The sequence below is a fragment of the Lathamus discolor genome, chromosome Z, assembly GCF_037157495.1.
Source record: "Lathamus discolor isolate bLatDis1 chromosome Z, bLatDis1.hap1, whole genome shotgun sequence".
Taxonomy (NCBI): Eukaryota; Metazoa; Chordata; class Aves; order Psittaciformes; family Psittacidae; genus Lathamus; species Lathamus discolor.
In genome coordinates, this window is record NC_088909.1 from 8,047,040 (window position 1) to 8,068,317 (window position 21,278).

General features: G+C 36.2%; 1 protein-coding gene across 1 annotated transcript in view; it reads right to left on the reverse strand.

The window, feature by feature from the left end:
- The window catches only part of WWOX (WW domain containing oxidoreductase), a 527,331-nt gene that overhangs the window by 489,981 nt on the left and 16,072 nt on the right, over positions 1 to 21,278 (reverse strand). Inside the window, 1 exon segment of the mRNA XM_065664014.1 lies at positions 7,103 to 7,209. Within this exon segment, the coding sequence (XP_065520086.1) occupies positions 7,103 to 7,209 (107 nt within the window).

Consider the following 21,278-nt stretch of genomic DNA (forward strand, 5'->3'; position numbering starts at 1 on the left):
ATTACTTTAAAATATCTCTGTATTTATCTTGATAATAAAACTCTTTCTTTAGTACAGCAACTAGTACTATTAGTGCAGAGCTAACTACAGATGAAGATGTAGGTATGAAACAGTTCAGCTGTAGCCAGCATATCAACTCTCTAACAAAGTGTATCAGTATTCAGACGGATGCCCAACCTTGAAAGTTAGGGGCTTAACACATCTGCTATATAATCCAGACTTTGTTTTACCGTGGTTTCATTACTAACCATAAAAACTGTAACAGTGGAACTGTATAAACAAACTGAACACTGTTTTTACTGTAAAACATGAATGTAATATAAATATTTGTCTTTCCCATTTCTCAGCATCTTTAATGAGAGCAAATTCATGCCATATGTTTATAGTGTACAAAAAATAGGCCTCAACAACTCATCCATATAGATGCTGGTTAAATTGTTCAATTTTTTTCACTTTAGGGGGGAGGTTTTAGGCAATTTCCTTGCAAATCGTTAGAAAGACTCTTGCTCTTGTCAGTGGCTACATTCCCTGATTCACAGCTGGTTTCAGAAGAACCTTAAGACCACAGATTTCTCACTGATAACGAGATCAACAGCTCTGACAGGTTGAGTGAGACATGTCCATGTGCATAGCTACCATCCCAATATAGAAGCCTGAAAACTGAGAAACTGACACCTAAGACCATGCCAGGAGAGTTCAAAATACAAAAGAAACTGCTTTCCAACTTCTTATACTAGCAGACTGTATTAAACTTAGTTTTCATTAGTGCTGTGCATGCATGCTACTACTGCGTAAAAATTATGACTACCATTATTTAACAATTCACTGTCTATCTGTATTCGGAAAATAACTTCACAGCAGACATCACTCTCTTAAGGTGCCTCAACTGAGCAGATTACTCACAGGAAGCTAGTAAATTCTTGAACATGATGGCCGAAGTCCAGCCATACTTTCATACTGCTCTCAGTCAGTTGTTACTAGCACCAGCACTGGTTAAGGCTTATACTATCAAGTCTCTGCTAGTAACATAAGGTCTGATTCCACTGCAATTACAGTTAATTAAATGATGCCTTCATTTCATAAAGATCTGGATTACACCCTTAAAAAGAAAACAAGCCTTATGCTCAGCAGTGAAACTCACTTTAACCCACTTCAACTGAACTCACTTTAAGATAGCAATTGAAACTATTTGCCACAAATTTATTTTTTCTTATTGCATTACCAACTATCTTAATACAAAGACAATGCCTCTGCCTGTGAGGCCTTTTCCCCATTGCAAGGTCTGGATAACTACCTTATCTTGATTCTTCAGCATGGCCACTATTAAGAGCACTGAGGATGAGTGAAGATGAAATACGTCTGTACACTGTAGGCTTTTATAACTGTGTATTACACTGTGATAGCATGTGAGCCAACAATACATAGTTTCAGAATACCATGCTTTGAAACAATACAATTCCTTATTACAAAATAACAACACAATATTGGACATAATATTTTCACAGAAATGTATGTGCTTTAGCTGTATGATATTCTGAAATACTTTGCATTTTGAAGAGATTTCTAAGAGTCTGAAACTCTTCAATTCTGTGAAACAGATTGTGGTTTCATTCAGTACTTATTACATCTCCAAAGACATCTTTTACACGTTCTTCAGATTTTTCCATAACTGACAACCCGCCACTAATCATGATGAGACGTCCTCCCTCAATCATTCAGGTATGTTAATTCCAAGAACAATGTATTTTGCTGGTTCTAATGTAGTCTTACATGGTCTTGGTATGGAAATCCTTTATTAATAGTCTGACTGATTTACAGAAAAAGCCCACAAAATTAACATCCAATAGATATAAAGGGAAATTATACTTCTGCATCAAGATTGGCATCCATTAGTACCAAGAGACTAAAGAATATTTTACAGAGCTATTCTGCATTCCACACACATACCAAAAAATTGTAAAGCAAGAACACCAGTGGAGACAAAACACTACTTGGGAACTCAGTCCCCATTCCTCCAGGAGACACACATAGTCAACAAAGGAAAACTGTTGCCCACATTCTGTGCAAACACGCCCAGTTTGCTTCTCGTCTTTCTGAGCTTCACAAGATTACAATTGGAATACAAAGACTCACTTATCAGGTTTTAATTTCATTCAGTTACCTAATCAGCAAGAATATAAATCACTCCTTAGGTAGGGAATACTTTAGGGGAAAGGAATACAGCAAGGAGTCATGTTTATTTTGTTAGTTTTCTTCATAGCCATTCTGTCTTCTCTTGTCACATCTCTACCTTGTAAGTTTCTACATATAAAGCAAACCCAAATTTTCTTTTTACAGTTTAATCTAATCTTTGATGTAGCTGTAGGCTTAACACTGAGGAATAATTACAAAAGAAACATTATACTTTTTATGAAATATTAAACTTACAATTTATCTTTTAATATCTACTTCAAAGACTATTTGACAGGAATAAATAAATGAGATCTTGGCAAGGGAAGCTGTGATTTATGAAATATTTTATTCATTCATATTCTTAAGTATTTTCTTGAGAATACTGCTAACATCTGGAGCTACACAATTTTATCCACACATTCTGCTCATACTCAATTAGAAAATTATATCAATAATAATGTAAAATAAATTACCTAGCTTCTCTTCCTGAAGCATAGCTTTCAGTGTTCGTCAGAGCAACTATGTGTACAAACAGCACTGTAGCAGTTTTCATTAAGCCTTAAAGTCAATTAAGCTACGACTTGGAACAATCATTCCTCCTTTGGAAAGTATTGATATTTTTTCTTGGCTGTGTTCCGTCCCTTTCACTACTCAAGGAGAGATTTATGTTTGACAATTTCTTTCTGATTAAAATGAATAATAACTCTAGAATTCTAATTTCCTCTTTTCCAAGCAAGAAATTATCAAACAGTTTTAAATTGATATTGAATGTCATCGTGCATGAACAACAGTCATTTTCAAGATATCAAATGTAAAACTATACTGATCTCTCTTTTTATCCACTACTTTATCCGCTCTTCCTTTTTCTCTCTGTGTATCTATATGAAACATTGGATTGTACCAATATAATTTACTATACCTCTCTATAAAAATTATATTTGACAGACTAGCTAAACCAGTCACATTGAAACTTGTCACAACGCTTTACATAAGGCAATTTCCCTTTCTCTGCAATAGTAGCAAAATTCTGCTGCAGTTTAGGAAGAAAGTAATTGGAATACTGCAGGTTGTAAACCAACGTCAGTTATATAAAGTAATCAGCAAGTTTGTACAGACAATCCCTACTCAAATGGCTCAAACTCTCTACAAAACAGCTCTTCAGACAAAACTTCTTAAAAAAAGTTTTCCAGATTTGTCTCCAAAAGCGAATCAAGATCAGTTTGAATTTTGTTTTTAAACATAACGGCAGCTAATCTGAAAAAAACCAACCAAACAAAAAGAAACCCCACACCCAAAACCAAACAAAAAAACCCAAAACATCAACTACCTTATTTTCTCCCATTATCCCCCCCTGTTTTCTCTAGATCTTAACATTTGGGTTTTTCCATTCAGCTGTCCCATTTTGTCCTTATAAAATGGTGGCCCCAGAGGAGGGCCACAACAATGATCAGGGGGCTGAAGCACCTCCCGTATGAAGACAGGCTGAGCAAGTTGGGGTTGTTCAACCTGGAGAAGAGAAGGCTGCATGGAGACCTCAGAGCAGCCTTCCAGTATCCAAAGGGGGCCTATAAGGATCCTGAAGAGAGACTCTTCATCAGGGACTGTGGCAATAGGACAAGGGGTGATGGATTCAAGCCTAAACAGGGGAAGTTCAGGCTAGGTATAAGGAAGAAGGTCTTCCCTATAAGGGTGGCGAGCTGCTGGCACACGGTGCCTAGAGAAGCTGAGGCTACCCCACACCTGGCAGTCTTCAAGGTCAGGCTGGATGGGGCTTGGAGCAACCTGGTCTAGTGAAAGGTGTCCCTGCCTGGGCAGGAGCATTGGAACTAGATGTTCTCAGAGTACTTTCCAGCCCAAACTATTCTATGATTCTGTGAAACAGATTCACTTAGGAAACAAGCCGGATGGCTTTTCCAAGTACTCTTAAATGCGCCAAACTTTATTTTTAAATGCTGCATTATAGTAGGATTTATTTGGGGGACTTTTCTGTTTTGTTGTGGTTTGGCAGTGGTGGTTGTGGTTTGTTCAAGACTTACATTTTTTTTCTGTATATATTTCAGCCTTCACTTAATACACACCATCAATTAGATAACTGTATCAAAACTTGAAATAATAACAGTTGTTTATACATTTTTTCTTAATCTTCTTGCAAAATAAGCAGAAGTCTCTTTTGCATCTTACAACAAAAAGAATGAAACAGGAAATATTCTTTATCCAACATCTAAACCTTGACTAGTAAGGTTTTTAAACCTTGAGTACTAATGTTTAAGTACTCAAAACAGAGCATTTCGTCCCACAGCAAAGTCAGTGAAGGATAAACACTGCTTTTGGTAATATACACGTTATTATAGGACTACCAATTTTATTTACAGCACACTACATTTATGACCTGTAAATACACTAGGATACTATATGGCAAAGAGTTTTTTTAGTTATAAAAGTACAGTTCACACAAAGAAGAAACAGGGTTTGAACATTCAGTTGAAGAGTAGGAACATATTTACTGAATTTCTACCTCAAAATCCTGGAGGAAGACAGTACTGATAGTCCAGTTTATAGACTTAATCTCAAAAATTTACAAGAAAACATAAACCATTTAGGAGCAGGAGCAAAACTGTTGCCAAAAAATCCCTACCTGAGTAACACAAACATGAGGCTTTCTAAGACTACATCCTAAACAGCTATAATTTAAAATAGAACTGGCTCCAAATTGAAGGTAAACCCATTTCCTCCAATAATTTGCTTTCCCTAGGAACAAAGGAGACAAAATACTATGCATGCTTTAAGGCTCTTTATAGCAGGATAGTTGCAGCTACAGATGGAGAATTCAGCTGAACCATGTGCAGAGACTGCTCACACTTTTCTTAAACTCTTTCATTTTAGGAAAGAATTTTCAATTAACAGCTTCCTGCTTTGTAGTTACACCTATAAGCCAAAAATTAATATTTTACATCAATATTTTAAAATTAGTATCAATCAATCAAATGTCTTTGTCTTTTTGTTTTCAGAAACTGACTTTGGGAAGGTTTTTGTGTTTATTTTCCTCAGGATTGCTTGCAATTTGATGTAAATTTTAAGCATCTTGTAATTCATCAACTAATTCTCTCCTGGTTACACACTCCAAGTAATTAAAGTTCAGTAATAACTTATTCTTTCTGCTCCAGCACCTGCATTTCATTTGTTTATTTTCCCAGAGTCATAAATCTGAGGGACTGTCAAAGTGCCATAATATTAGTGCAATAATCAAAGTTAATTAGTCCCTCTCAATAAACAACAACAAAGCCATTACAAAGATGCATTGAAGGTTTTCCAGCTACCCAGTTTACAGATGAAATTCTTTTCTGAACAATTAGAGTATGAAAACTGTTAGTAAATAAATGTAGTGTTTCTGAAGTAATTTGACCTTCAGTGATCCTCATTCAATTAACAATTCATTAACTTTTGGTGAGATAATATAGGCATTAAGACAAGCACTCCTGAACTCCTATGCCTTCTAAGTGCTCAGACATATGCTTACAATTCAAGAGGTAATGGGCTGGGTTTTTTTCCAAATAAAAGGTACTTAGTACCAGCCTTATTTTAGTTACATTAAAAACATTCTATACAGCCATACTTAGCTGGACTGAGACTACTAAATTCAAAAGATAGAATATCACCAGATATCACACAGATAGATGATGTTTAAGCAACACACACTATGCTTGCCGCTGTTGGAATTCTCTTGGAATCCCACACTATTTAAATAAAAAAAACAAAATTAAAGCTTTTATGTGAAGTATTGAAGGGGAAAGGAAGATACTTTTCTCTCTCAATTCCTTAATGTAAATCATTAGTACCATCTAGGCAAGAGAAGAAGGCCTAAATCCAAAGACTTTCTTGAAAAAACTTGTGGTTACAAAAATTAGCAATATTACAAGCATCACTTCTTTGGCAATAGTTACTTGTGAGTAAGTGCTGTTTGTTTTGTACTAATAAATATTATAATTATCTGTAGACTACTTATGTGTAAATTCTAATACTACAGAGTGCTGTCCCATATCATCCAAGAACAGCTGAAGTATTTTCAGAGCTTGGGAAATAAAGCTAAAATACTCATCACTAATTTTAGCAGGAAAGAAATAAAATTCCAAGAATCTGATCCTTCAGTTTATTATCCAAGTAAAGTGTAGAGGACTGTGTCAACAGATTATGTCCTGGAAGCCAGCAGTCATAGCAAGCTCAGACAAAAGTGGCCTGCAATCTTACTAGCAAGTAAATGTGGGAGGAATAAATCTAGAGCACTGAATAATTTTTAATAAGGGCATTAGAAGATTCTACCCCCTCAAAAAAGGACAGGAAGTTAGAAGTCAAAGAAACAAAGGAATAGACAGTACTGAAGAGCTAGTACTTGCATGACAAATTGAAAGAAAAATTAAAGAAATGGGAAGGGAAAAATAATGTTGAGGCAAACTGCATGGCAGTGCTGTTGGGCCTGATGGACTAGGAAAGGAGGTAAACATCCTTGGTTTTGAAAAGTCTAAGAATGATCTGAAATCTGCCATAGTATGATAACTATGGGCAGATAGTGGCTGTCTTGGGTATCTGACTGAGTACATTCTCCTTCAGTTAGTTACACAATTTGGTTCTGGAAATTCTTGCCCTAAGAACTATGAACCATGCCTCAGTGGTTCTTTCAAACATTTCCACCCTTACAAAGCATCTGTATGTAACATGGATAACAACATGTCAAGCCTTACAGTCCAATATGGCCATACAAAATGAAAAATCTTTATCACTGATATACCACTGACTGAACACGCTACTACAAAATAAGAAAAATGCCTTCTTCCTTAGATTCTTGAATGGAAGTGTAATATCTCTTTCACTGCACAAAAGACTTCATGTCTTATAAAACACAGCTCAGTGCTGGACACTATATACATTCACTTACCCATTCCAGGAGAATGCGTTGTACAGCATCATTGCCTCTTGACATATTTCTGCAGGCCAGGATAACATATGCCCCGTGCAGTGCGAGAGACTTCGCAGTTTCAAAACCTATGACAAAATATTTTCTTAGTCATAAATACATTCCAGTTACATAGCTATAAATTTACCTGAAAAGGGAAGCCAGGCACTTAAGCACACTAATGCTACCTGCAGTCTGACTACCTGTTTGACAGTCACCTAGCCCCAGCTTTTAAGAGCACATTTGAAAAAAGGTAGACACCTCAATTGAAGGAGGTTTTGGGACAATAACTGTATGTATTTTGTGCAAAACAGACTTGGGATCTTCAAAAAGAAGACTCGATTCTCCTGCCTTGCTGACATCAGTGGTTAGAAGAGCAGGATTATACTTACTCCTTACCTGACTATGAAGAATGGGCCATACGACGAGAATGCAGAACTATTATACCTGGCAAGATCACACTGAAATTGATAGAGTATTCTAAAATTGAGCTCTGGGCTTTCTAGACGCACAGTTAACCTTTGATTCATCAATCTGAGGACCACCTGCAGCAGGAGGACCACCCAAATGAATATGTTGAGGGGGTAAGAATCAAAATAACATGGAGGTTACTACTGCTTTTCTGATCCAAACGCCACCCCATCTGTAGAACACTGCTGTGCAAAATGGGACCAGAAGTTAATAACCAAGTGTTAAACCACACACAGGGCGGGGTGGTCATGCTCCTTCTTAGAAAATGAGATTCTACCTAAGAAAATCTGTTATCCACATGTACGTTTTATTATCCACACACTTCAAAATCCTTGCTTAAATTATCTGTGCAAAATCAGCTTGGTTTTTGTCCCATCATCAACTGATATATGGAGAACAACTTTTTCACAATTCTTCTCATTATGAATAATCAATCAGATATCATGCAGCTTCAATATATTGGTTACAGTATCATGGGGTTAAACAGACCATAGAACAGAGAGAAAAAATGATCCATGAAAAATTCCCTTTTGCATAACTCCCTGATATGACTTAATCTGCAAGCACATTCTTTCCAAATCTGAAACAAATGGACAGACAGTTCACACTTTGCTGCAATTAAAGCAGAGGATGAATCTATATCCCCAGGTTTTTTCTTTCATCCACAGAACAAAGTTTCACAGTGAATTTCTAAGCAACTGTACACAACCTTTTTATGCAATACTGTTAATAATTTCTTTCCCATTCTGCATTTGAGCACTTAATTTCTCCTTCCTAAAAGGAGACTTCAGACTAATTTCAGTTTGTTAATTTGGGACTGTACTGCAATTTAATGAGATCAGCTCAAATTATGAAACTGTCCACCAAGAGAGCTGCAGCTTTTTCTACCTTGACATCACCTGCAAGCTTTGTGAGCATACTCTGTTTCACTGTCCAATTAATTAATGAAAAGCTGCACAGAAGTCAGTCCAAGGTAAACTTCACTTAATTGGAAAAAATCTGTGAGAATTTACACCAGGAGATGATGAGTTCTTGGAAGGGCAGAATGCCCATAAAGTGCAGAGAACTGAGCCAGAAACTGGGTTTCTATCAGGGTGAGCTACTACACAGTTGCGACGTATTCAACAGTATCACTGGGTGCCCATCTCCATGGAGAACTGTAAGGACAACAGAAAGTTCCATCTAGCTGAAAGAGGCATAACATATCTTAATGAGTTACAATTAGACAAGCTTAAACTAGAAAATTAGGAATCCAACTGAAATGCCCAGAAATCTGAGCATATGAAGAAGTGAAAGAGAGGAGGTATGTTTCAGCTTTCTGACACTGTTCATGTTTTCTTTTTAAAAACTGTTTACCAAAAAACCCTATTAAGATGGGTTGTCTCACTTTCAAAACACCCTGGAGCAATAAAATTCAGTTACAGCACAAGACATAACTTACATTATAGAAACAACAGACACCAAGATGAATTTATACCATTTTCTGCAATTACATACTTACGGTATTTAAGTCCAAGCAATTTCCTTGTATCTCTTTTAAAGCTATTCATTGCACCAAGCAACTTTAATTACCTGGGTAATTCATTGCATGCACATGGATTAAGCTACAGCACATGCAAAGATTTCCCCTGTTTCTAACTCCACTTTAAGTGCATTTAACTAATTTTTTTTATGTAACTAATGTAAGACACATTGTACCACAGTACTATTAGCTAGCCATATGCTTCCTGTTCTGCACCAAAAAATACACTTATTTTGACCAGCTTGCCATACTACTAACAACTAGTTGGAATGCCTGGGGTTGCAGTTTTTTCTATTGTTATACAAAGATCTAGAGCTGATGGCCAGTTTAAACGTGATGATGTTTTGCTAACTCAACTCCATGTCACACTGTGCAAAATAATAAATTCCATGCCATTCTGTTACTCTTAATAACTTGATTCTCATTATAAACTAAACTGAGAAAGATTCAAATTTAACCATGTTACATGCTGCAAATGTAGTTAATTTTAATACCACCTTGACTTTTCCCTGCAAACTTGGAAATCAGTGTTAAAAAATGCTCTTTAGGATGTAGTCACTCTTTTCTGGTCCACCCAAAGGATGAGTTTTCACCCTTAGGCAGACATGTTCTAGATCTTTCAATGAAATTATGTGCTTAAAAAGAAAACTCTTTTCAGAGGATTTATAAGCACCAGTCCATCCCTCCACTCAAAATACTGCCACAGGTCAAGTGCTGATGTGTCTTCCCATCAGACATATTTTAAACTGCAGACTTGTTTGTGAACAATCATGCACTGTATTTAGGACAGCCAGATTCATGCAAAATAAGGAAAACAAATCCAGGTACCATAAGCCACACAAAGGTTCTAATTCCATGACTGAATTACTAGCTACAGGTATAACTATTTCTATTTGATCTATCATTTTGTGTAGAGCATAATTTAGAACGCATCTTTTGCCTCTGACTATCTACACAATGTCTTCTTCACAGAGCTCATAGGTTTAAGTATGATCCACCTACCAACTTGCTAGCTTGCAGGGCTGTGGCATTTTTATGTATGTCCTTAAAATAGATCTTTATGGACCTGAAAATTCTCATTAAGCAGCACAATTAAATACCTTTACACATTAAGAAACTACTATGCAGGAGCTTTCAAGAATGCAGCTTCTAACTGAAACACCTGAAGTAGGAATTTGGAAGCTCCTCAGCATTCAAGTCTTGTTACAACTTCAACTCTTTGTTTCTTCTGCAAAAATTAACATTTCTTTCCTCCCCCAGTGTCACATCTCTAAAAGAAGAAAAGATTCTATAAGGGTGGAAAGCTTTAACAGATTCACTGTGTTAAACTAAGCTTGCCAAAGCTTGTTCTTCAGCAAAATGTAGCCATGTTTTCAATACACAGTAAAGTTAAAACCTCAGCCTAATACAAAGACTGAGTATTTAAAAGTACAAAACTATTCAAACACTGTGAAGAAAAGCCTTGCCTGTCTGTAAAAACTACATTGAATCAAAATCCACACTGAATGTGGTTTCATACACCAAAGTAAAACCACAAACATCATAAACACCCAAACAACAGTAAAACTGTTAAATAGAAAGAGAAATGTGAATAACTATGTTAGGGACATGCATAATTAAGGAGCTACATCAACCTTAATTCTACCCATAAACGCAACTCTCTACGGACTTCAAAAGAACCTAAAATTTCTTTCAAACTTCATTTAGTCTGAGCCTGATGTCACCAATGTGATCTTACAGCGACACAGCCCTTTCACAATGAAGGAACATTAACAGCAATGATCCTAGTTTATTTTCCAGGAAATAATCATATCCTCCAGTGGTGAATGTTTCCTGCACCTGCAGTAGCGCCAGGCTACTGCAGCTGCAGAGCTATTTAACCCCCTTAAGACAGCGCAGGCTACTGACAAGAACTTCTGCCCCTCACATTCTGTCCAGCCACAACTGCTGGCAAAGGGCCGATGCAGATGAAGGAAACTGTGCCCAGCCCCAAAGTATTATTGTTCTGTGCTTCACTTGCCAGACTTCAAAGTAAGGAGCTCAAAAATAGATGCAAAACTTGAGTAACTTCTTATAGAAAAATCACACGTTGTATACTAGCTGTGTTTTGTTTTGCTTTTAAAGTAGGAACAACTACATTAGAAAAACAACATGGGATAACATACTTGAACATCAAGGACAGCCAATTATGAAGAGCAAGATAGATACTTCCCCCAAATGTGACAAAAGCAACACTTAAATAAAGTACAATCATAGTGTATTTAAATACTGTATATAATTTGAAAAAACTAAAATAGTTTTAGAAAACTAAAATAAATGAATCTCAACTGATAGCCGTCAAAATCTTGAGAGACAAGACTGTCCTAAGACTGGCTACTGATTAGAGCTGAATGACACTCAAAAGTGAAAATCCTGTGTAAGTATAAGGGATACATGAGGATAAAAATGATGGCATAGCTCTCTACAGCAGCAGCTAACCTAAAAGACTGGTAGCAGAACTAAAGCACAGGGGATTTGCTACAGACATTTAAAACCCTCCAGCCCTTCCATCATGATTTTCATATAGACTCAGGAATTAGTACTCAGTTCCATTCTTCACCTTCTGTGATGACTGTTCAGCTCAATATTCTCACATTCTTGTCTATCTACAGTCAACTTCTGTCACTGAATTTTGAGGCAGATTTTCAGCTAACGGTCTCAATTAACAAGCAGTTAGCATTGCCCAACTAATGCCAACTACATCGTGTCAGCACATTCCAGATGAGTATATGGCTCTGTGAAACGGCGCAACTTTCTCTATAAAACAAAAGGATTCACCGAATGGAAAAGTAATTCAGTAATTTCCTGTTTAAATAAAGTAGTATACAGTTATTTATCATTGGGGAACATTTTGTAAAGAATTTACATCAAGCATTTAAATGTTTTAAAACACTTTTATTTCAGGTATAGAAAAGTGTGAATACACAAGAAGAAACTAAAAAATATTTCAGACAATAGCAAGTTTGCTTCATTTTCTCTACCTTCTCCCAAACACTCCAGGATACCTTGGATCTGTCATTTACAACACATTTTAAACAGTGATGTATCTTTCATTGTAACAGCTCAGTCCTCAATGTAAAAGCCTACAGGGTTTCTTTACATTTAGAGTTTTTTACATTGAGTTTCTTCAAAGTAATTTCTTTCTTTTTCTCCACTGATAGAAGAGCTCTGGAGGCCCTGAGATTCTAAAACATCTTTAGATGTGCTTGAGGAATGATTTAAGGCTGTCATGAGTCCAGCCTTCCTTAAGCCCTACATCACAGTTTGAATGTAAACTCAGAAGAAAACCTTCCTTTCCATAACAGTTAGAACAGTAAGATCAGGTGAGTGGAATTGGAAGTGAAAAGTATTGGCCTGCTTGTGTTATGTATTCCTGGCTTTACACACACAACAAATTATGACTAGTGTATATTAATTTCACAGCTGTGTTTAGGCTTTTCTTTTCCCCCCACTACACTGTTCTCAAACTTCCATGTTGCCTTCTGAATTGCTGCAAACATCTACTGGGTTCTTAGATGCCCCATTTGCAGACTGAAGTGTGTTAATTTTCAGACTAGATCCGCTTGCGTTTTTTTTAATCTTCATATTTACTTTTAATATAAAAATGGGTAAGAGACACAAAATCATTCTTTGATAAGCTAGTAGTTGGAAGACCCATTTCTTTCCCATGTATGATATTATGATATTGCAAGTAAAAATCCAACTTCCAATAAATAGGAAATTGTTTATTTGTATAATTTGGCTCTTCTTGGGAAGAATCAATAGTTTTATATAACCCTCATAAAGTAAAAGCAACAGCTATTTTAATTAATTCTGCAATCCAGAAAACATGAAACCTTAATTAAAACATTTCTGGCACTAAACTTTAATGAAAACAATCCTTTCCGGCCTCTTTCACTCAAGGGCAGTACAGCCAGTAGTTCAGGAGTTTGCATTTAAACTCTGATAGTGTACAAACATGTTAAGAGACCTCCTTTCTCCAGGCAGAAGTGATATAAAGGAGTGCAAAAAGAAGGATGCTACTTTTTCTTGGAGTTTGTTCTCCTTGTCTGAGTTCTTTCCAGAAGAAAACAACTTCTCAGACACTTCCTCTTGAACTACGCATAGGCCAATATACAGCACTTCAATTTTACTTTGGATTAAGATTTTTGGGAGAAGAGAAATATTCTCACTGTTCAATGTGTTTCTGTAACACACATCCACCTCTTTACCTAGAAAACCTATGGCATGCACAGAACCAGCAGAGACCTAGGCAGTTTGAAGCCATCAAACAACAGAGGCCAGTATGTACACACTTTTTTAAACCCTTAACATTCTAATAACAAGTTTTACTCAACCGTCAGAAAGCTCATCTGCAACATCTGGTCTTCATCCAAATCTCACTTCTTTTTCTTTTTAATGCAGAAGTAATAAGTGTCGCAAAAATATTTTTCCAGGTACAAGATGTTATTCTCTTCAAACGCCCTTTGCTTTGAAAACAAAACTGTACATTTTTCCTGCATCAAAAGTGAACTTGATTTTTAGCTAAAAAGGAAGGAAATAAAAAAAAACCTGACACAATATATAATAGGGTTTTTTTTAAATGCCACATGTAATCTATATGAAGTGTAATTTATTTCCAGTTTTACTAAAGAGGAGAGTTGTGAAAAGGTTAAACATTCAAGAACTTGCAACAAATCATATTTATAATCCAAAATAGACTCTCATTCCAAGTGCTGCATCTCAGTGAACAGATTAGGTGGGTTTTGATTTTGGGGACCCAAGAGAACCACATATAAATGGAAGAGAGACTTGTCTCCTAGACATCACTAGATTTATTTCAACTTAGAAGACCTAAACATCAGTGACAATGAATCAGATCTTATTCAACACTTCCTCAGAAAATGAGTAAAGCAGATTTAAACGTGCTAAAGATAAAGTGATGAAGAATTCAGAGTTACGTAAGCTTCTCTTCAGGTTGAAATACTGCAACGATTATGTGTGATTTAGGAAAGAATCTTCTGCAACAAAGACCCTTGTTTCCTGTGTTGATGGCTTAAGGGTACAACATGCAACAGATCTTTCACATTGAGTGATAGCAACCACATGCACAATATCACATCATTGACAAATTCATATTTCCCAGAGCCCCAAAAGCACAACACATTCTGTATTAGGACTGCTTAGCCACAAGCACCCCACTTCAAGATGGATATTTAGAATAAAATCTTACAGACGCATTATTCAAGTTGCTCTAAATGCATGTTTACAAGTAAATAAAGCACCAAGATATTTTTACAAGCCTAAGTTTAAAGTGAGCGATTTGCACGAAATCCTAAAGCCGCTTTTGTTTCTGTGTGTTTGCAGGCACATGGCAATGACACATACTGATATTTTTCATTGAAAAGTTTGATGCTATAGGAAAGATACATCCTGCCTTTCACTTTGTGTGTAAATTGGACAAGAGTGTTTTTCTTGGAGCCAGGAACCACAGAAAAAGCCAACCAAAACGAAACAGGATGACTAATGCACTGGTTCTGTTTTCCATCCAACCAAGTTAAAAAATCTGCACCCATTACACATTACACTCCTTTGCAACATACTGTCTGGGCAAGGCAGCAGAATAACTCAGTTATTCTTAACAATAAGTGCATTGCCATTGTCACGGACAAAATTCAAACTATTTTGTTCCACCTGAAGGGAACACAACACTGAACAAATATGAACAAACATCCTTAAAGTGATGGGATTATAGACATCTATGACTTAATTGTTCCTCTAAAAAAATTTAAAATGCATCACTGGAGGCAAAGAAAGCTGAATTCATTCATAAGTGAAGATGCTACAAACATACAGAACAGTGACTATGTGTAGGCACATACATTGCAAATACAATGTGACTAGTTGAAGTCAAATCTGGCATCTACTCTAGTTGTACTACCCAAGATGCCCACCAGCTCACTTTAAAATACAACTACAAAAGACAAAGAAAGCTTGGACTTCAGTCCTTTCTGCTTAGTTGGAACCTAATACTGATAATTATCTCAACTACAAGCTAAAATAAGACACAGTGCCTTATTTTCCTATCACTTTTGTTGCACAGGTGCTACCATCTAATATTAACATTTCAGTAACAGCTAAGGGTTCCAGTCTCGAATGAATACTATTGTGAGATATGGCATATTGAATACAGAGCCAAGCTACTTATCATGTCCCATTAAAAGGGTTAGTTGGTTAGTTATGCAAACTTGGTTAGTTGTGCAAAGACAATTCCCAACAACCATTACATATCTGCCCCTAAAATACATGGAAATAACTACCCTGAAAACCTGTGGTTTTAAATAAGTTAGATGGAGGTCCTGAATAGATGAACAGTGGTCATAGATTAAACTGGAGGGAAGAGGAGGAGAATCAGAGATGAGAAATGAGTTTTCAGCGAAATCCCAGTTTTGTCTTTCATATCTACTGCTTGCATTGGATGCACATCATGACCAAAACTCCCAGTCAAAAATGATTCAGCCATGCAGCTTCCATTACAACTAATCTCAAAGCTCTGTTTAACCAATATATGCTCCTTTCAGAAGAGGAAAAAAAAAAGTCTCAGCCTTCATGTTTCACCTTGCCTTTCATCATCTATCAAATGCAAGGATCATGCTCCTGCCAAATCCCAAACAAATTTTTCCTGAACATTTTTTTAAATAAATACAATGGGCATTATCAGAATGATATTTTAGCAAAATCCTTTGCAGAAATTAACACTAGTAGCCATATCTTGGTATGGAATCTGCAACTGCAACTTTTCATAAGTGTTTCTTCAAGCACAGAATAAATGCATGGGGTTTTTTTACTGTCTTTAAAAATGACAGTGTGGCTTCTTGCAAGGAAGTCAGCCAGTTGTGTTTCCTAACACAAAGCAATTTCTGTAGTTAAAATATATATCAGAATTTATCATTTGGCTTTATTACTTAATGTTTAAGGAAAATTTATTAGAGTTCATTTTTCTGTTTGTGTATCATTTTTTCCTTTGTAACAGATAGCATATCATGGGGGAAGATAGGCATCAGAATATGAAGCAATTTGGCATACAACTTCACATTTTTTAAATAAAAATAACTTCTCCATCTAAAAGTGCATCTGCACATATTTTTACCAAGTCAAACAGAAAGACTAGATACATTTTAAAAGAAACCTGAGCTAGCAACTTGGTCTCAAAATGAGTAGAACCCTTTTTAGTGTGACTCACATTCCTAATTTTAGTAAACCCCCTTAAATTACTCTATTCACAACTGCATATTCTTAAATTCATAAGGGATAACATAACTGTAGTCTAACAAAATATTTTAATACACTACTTCTATTTTTATTGCAAAATAAACACTTCCAAAATAAACATTTAACTGAAATCTAGAGTAGCAAAAAACAATAAATCTGCCTGCAATGTAAGTCAACATCAAAGCAGCATCTCAATGAAATCTAGACCAGATCTCAGTAGTCAAATCTGACATGACATTTAGGGCACACTGTACCCCAGTAAGTAACTATTCCTGAATGTTTAGTCACTATGGGATAACTAATTTTGTTGTTGTTGTTTACTTGTCTAAATAAAGTCATTCTATTTGTAAGTACCATTACTTGAATACATTATTAAGGAAATAAATAACATTTTTGTGCATGCAGCTGTAGCCTCACCACTATTTTACAGCAAAGCTGAGGCAAGCTGATGAGAAGCAGTGCCAACAAAACTTAAAACAGTCACATACACACAAAAGCTCATTAAAGGTTTACCTAACACCAGTAGAGAGTACCAAAGGATGTGAGTTTCTCGCAAATCCACATAGTTTTGAAGGGTTTGTGTTCTGGAAAAGTGCCAATGTCGAGAACATGCATAACTGGGTTTAAAAAAGGTCTGATCGGACATTCCATGTCAACTAGGTATCAAAAGGTGCTTCAAGAGGCGTATCTTTTTTTTTTTACATAATCCCCAAAACTTCGGGGCTTCCTCCCCTCCTCATTGTTGCTATTTTTAACACATCTTCTTAGACAAGCTTACTCAAGTGACCAGAAAAAAAGCCAGATAATTTAAAATTTATCTTTAACTGTCTCCCACAGGCTTCCCCCCCCCCCCCCAATCAGAATTTAAAAAGAAAAAAAGAGTTCCAAGTTCAGAGAAACGGGGTTGGCGAACTCTCCTTCTCTAAAGCTATTCTTTGTATCAGCAGTAGCTTTAGGCAACACAACAGCTTTTCCTACCAAAGCAAAAATGGAGAAAAAAAAGACAGAAGTTGTCTACTTTCTTTTCAAGTGCACTTCTATTCTTCTGTAAGCCAACAGTATCATAGGTTTCTGTACTGCTGAGCTGAGCCCTAATTAAACATAACAAAAAAATTAGTTGCATGTTTTGAATCTCCTTTTGGCAAGTACAACAGTGCAATGTTAATAAAAGAAGTAAATTTAATAAAGAGGAATCCTTCATCCAAGGCAGAATAATTAAAAGACATACTGTGCTGTCAGCTAAAGTGCTAGATCCTCCAAGCTTTAATCTGCAAGTTTTTTCATCAGAAATACAGTGTTATGTAAAGATACCGAGAGAGTACAAGATAAATTGGACCAATTCTTTTCTTAAAATAAACTTGATTTTTATTTATATCAGTTATACAAACAGTGAAAGATTTTAAAACATATACTAGACACTTTACAGATAAATAATAAAACAAGGTTCTGTCCTATACAGCTCACAATTTAGATTACAGAAAAAGGTATCTTAAAGAACCAAACATAGACAGCTTACTCCTGTTCTAAAGAGCTCACAGTTTGTGTCATGGGGGAAAGGAATAGAGGAGCAAACAGAAAAGCCAAACACTACTTGATTTCTGGCAGTCACCACCCACCTTTGTCTTTGGGGAACATGCAATAAGACAATTCTGTTTAGTTAAGCAGCAAAGGAAGATTTTAATACACGAGTCATTTCAGGATCCCATGAAAAGCACTGGATACAGGGAAGATGGAGTTCATTGTTGTTTCTAGTCCAAGCAAGTAAAAATAGTAGATAAAAGACAGCCAGCAAAGGGCAAGATAACAAGACCTGAAGGTCTGAGAATTTATACAGTCCTTGGTTACCTCAAATTCTAGATTTTTCTGGATTAGATGGTATTCAGGAGAGTACCAACCTCCTAAGGTTCAAAACTGGCAAACCATTTGGGCGTACTTTAAACTACGGAGGGAAGAGGGAGATGGGAAGCTGTTATGTAACTCAAATGATCCATCATGTGGTTCCAACATACAAAGTAAGGCAGGAGATGGAGTTCTGAAACAAAAGATGAAGAATAAGAACAGTATTAACAAAAAGTGTCTATACAAAAAAGCAAGAAGAGTGGAAAACAAGCAAGAATTAGAAGTAATTAAACTATAATGTACAGCCATGAGCAAAAAAAAAAAAAAAAAAAAAACACCAAACCTAAATATAAAATCAAAGACCTCTCTGCTGCACTTTCAAGAAGGTCACAAAAACTTATTGTGCATCTTCTCACACCACAACTTGTGTATATTTTTTTAGATGGTATTTAAGGTCAACCTGCTAGCACCTGGGACACCAGCAACCCACCAAAAGCTCAGTGACAACAATCTTCTAAAACAAATGACTAGTTATGCATTACCTTTTATAATTTTTTTATTATTATTTTTTTTTTCAGCATCCAAGAAGTTAGACCTTGCCAATTTGGGGTACAGGATGTTAAATCCAAAAATGAAAAAGTCTACAAAACTTTAGGTCTGCAAAACAGGAAAAACTGCCAGGTGAACAAGCATACGTACTGGGTTTGTGCTGATATTGTACTAATCTTGAGTCACAATTTGCAACATTAATGTGAATTAGGTAAAAGCATTACTTCTACTGATAGTCAGAATCTGGTGTTCTGAGTTCACTCACAAGCACATAGAAATCAGCCTGTACAGCTCCTGATCTCATATTCAGTTTGCCTTGTCTGTGACAAGTTCCCACTTACAGACCAAACCTTAGTTTGCATGTATGAAGTCTAGTGTTATTAATTCATCAAATTACATCATGAACTATTATGAAGCCTATCTCTGCCTTACATTCCAGATACATAACTTTTTCTTTTGCATGAGACAAATGTTTAAATATTAGATAAAAAGAACAGATTCAGGAAGTCTAGGTCTCTATTCCTGTGACCACAGATCAGATTCAGAAACAGAAACAGCAACAGACCTTTCTCACAGATCACAATCTTCAGTCACTCAGGATGCCAAAAGTGTGCTGCCAAGTAGGCCATGAACATTTTTATGTCCTCATTGCCTACCTAGGCACAAAATAGTCCAAATTTACTTTCAGAGTTACAAAAGCTTCCAAAAGAATAAGATTTATACCCCAGCAACTGCTTGCAGCTGGACACAGCCCCAAACAAATAAAGCACTTTTTGTAAAAGTTTTCTTTACAAATTTCTAAGTTGCCGTATTTTCTGCTCTTAATATATTTTAATTACTCCTTCTGCTAATGAATTAGAACAGCTTTCAGAGGAGTATACTTTTGATCCTGCAACAGAACAATCCATCTCCCCTTTAAACTGGAATATGGACATAATCTGTAAATTTAGGTCAGTTACTACAATCGTATGTTGCTCTGTAAGCAAAATAAGGCTAACCACAAATTTCTCAAAATCTTAAGTAGCATTATGTCTGTAACATAAAAAAGTATAGAAGTGAGAAATGCTGCTTATGCTTGCTAATGGCAAAAGAACAACATAATCAGGATGTTTCACAGTTCCTGGATCTTTGAATACACAATATAATATTGTTTTCTTCAATTTGGTTACATTAGAGGAGAATTACAGATCCTCTTCACAAGCTTTTAAAGAAAAGGTTAATTTGTATACAAAGGCATTTTGACTATTCACAATAGGAAAATGCCCCACAAATTTTATGAACTTGAATTTAGATATCAAAACTAAAGCAAAGCCAATAGAGAATGTGCTGATAAAGCTGCTTAGATAAAGCATAAATAATAAGGCAAATGTACCTTCTACAAAGATAACATAACCTGGAAAACTAAAAAGTTTCTGAGCAACATTCACTTTTGCTAAGCCTCAAGTCACAGTACAAGCAAAGGATCTAAATAAATACATCCAACACTGAACTATGGCAATTCCTTGTTCACACGGATATTATTACTCTCAAGAAACTATGATAACAGTCAGAAAACCTAACTTCACTAGTTTTTTAGTGTGAAGGAGACACTAACTAAGAATAGGAACTTTGAAACAGTGACCAAGGTAACTATACTTAAATGAAGGAGAGGAAATTTAATGTTTAGTACTACACAACCGGTCAGATCTGAAGACAGACAGTTTGTAGGGAGCTTTCTGAAGCGACAGATAGAAGTATTAAAAGCCACCACGCAGAACTACAGCAAGGCTGAGAAAGTTGGAGCTGTTCAGCCTGGAGAAGAGAAGGCTGAGTGGAGACCTCATAGCAGCCTTCCAGTATCTGAAGGGGGCCTACAAGAGTGCTGGAGAGGGACTCTTCACTAGGGACTGTAAGTATAGGACAAGGGGTAATGGGTTAAAACTTAAACAGGGGAAGTTTAGATTGGATATAAAGAAGAAGTTCTTTACTGTAAGGGTGGTGAGGCACTGGAATGAAGTTGTGAATGCTCCATCTGTGGTGGTGTTCAAGGCCAGGTTGGACAGAGCCTTGGGTGGCATGGTTTACTGGGAGGTGTCCCTGCCCATGGCAGGGGGTTTGGAACTGGATGATCTTAAGGTCCTTTCCAACCCTAACTATTCTATGGTTCTATGATGCTATGTTACACGAACAGAAAAACTGAGGCTGTACTGCTGGCTAGGAGGCTACAAAGATCTCACGTACTAAAAAGAAAAGCCTATAGAAGAAAAGAAGAAACAAATCTTTCACTGGCAGAAGAAAAATAAAAACAACAGGAAGGCATAAGACTTCGTGTGTGGTCAATAACAGAGGTAAGAACTGCAGATATCATTAATTAAAAGAAAAAAATAAATCATGTAATACAAAACTACTTTGGCTTTTGATGATCTTCCCTTGAGAATTATTAAAAGAATGTGGTATTTTATGTATTTATTTTCTTAAGTCACACACTGTCTTTTAAAAAGGGTTGCA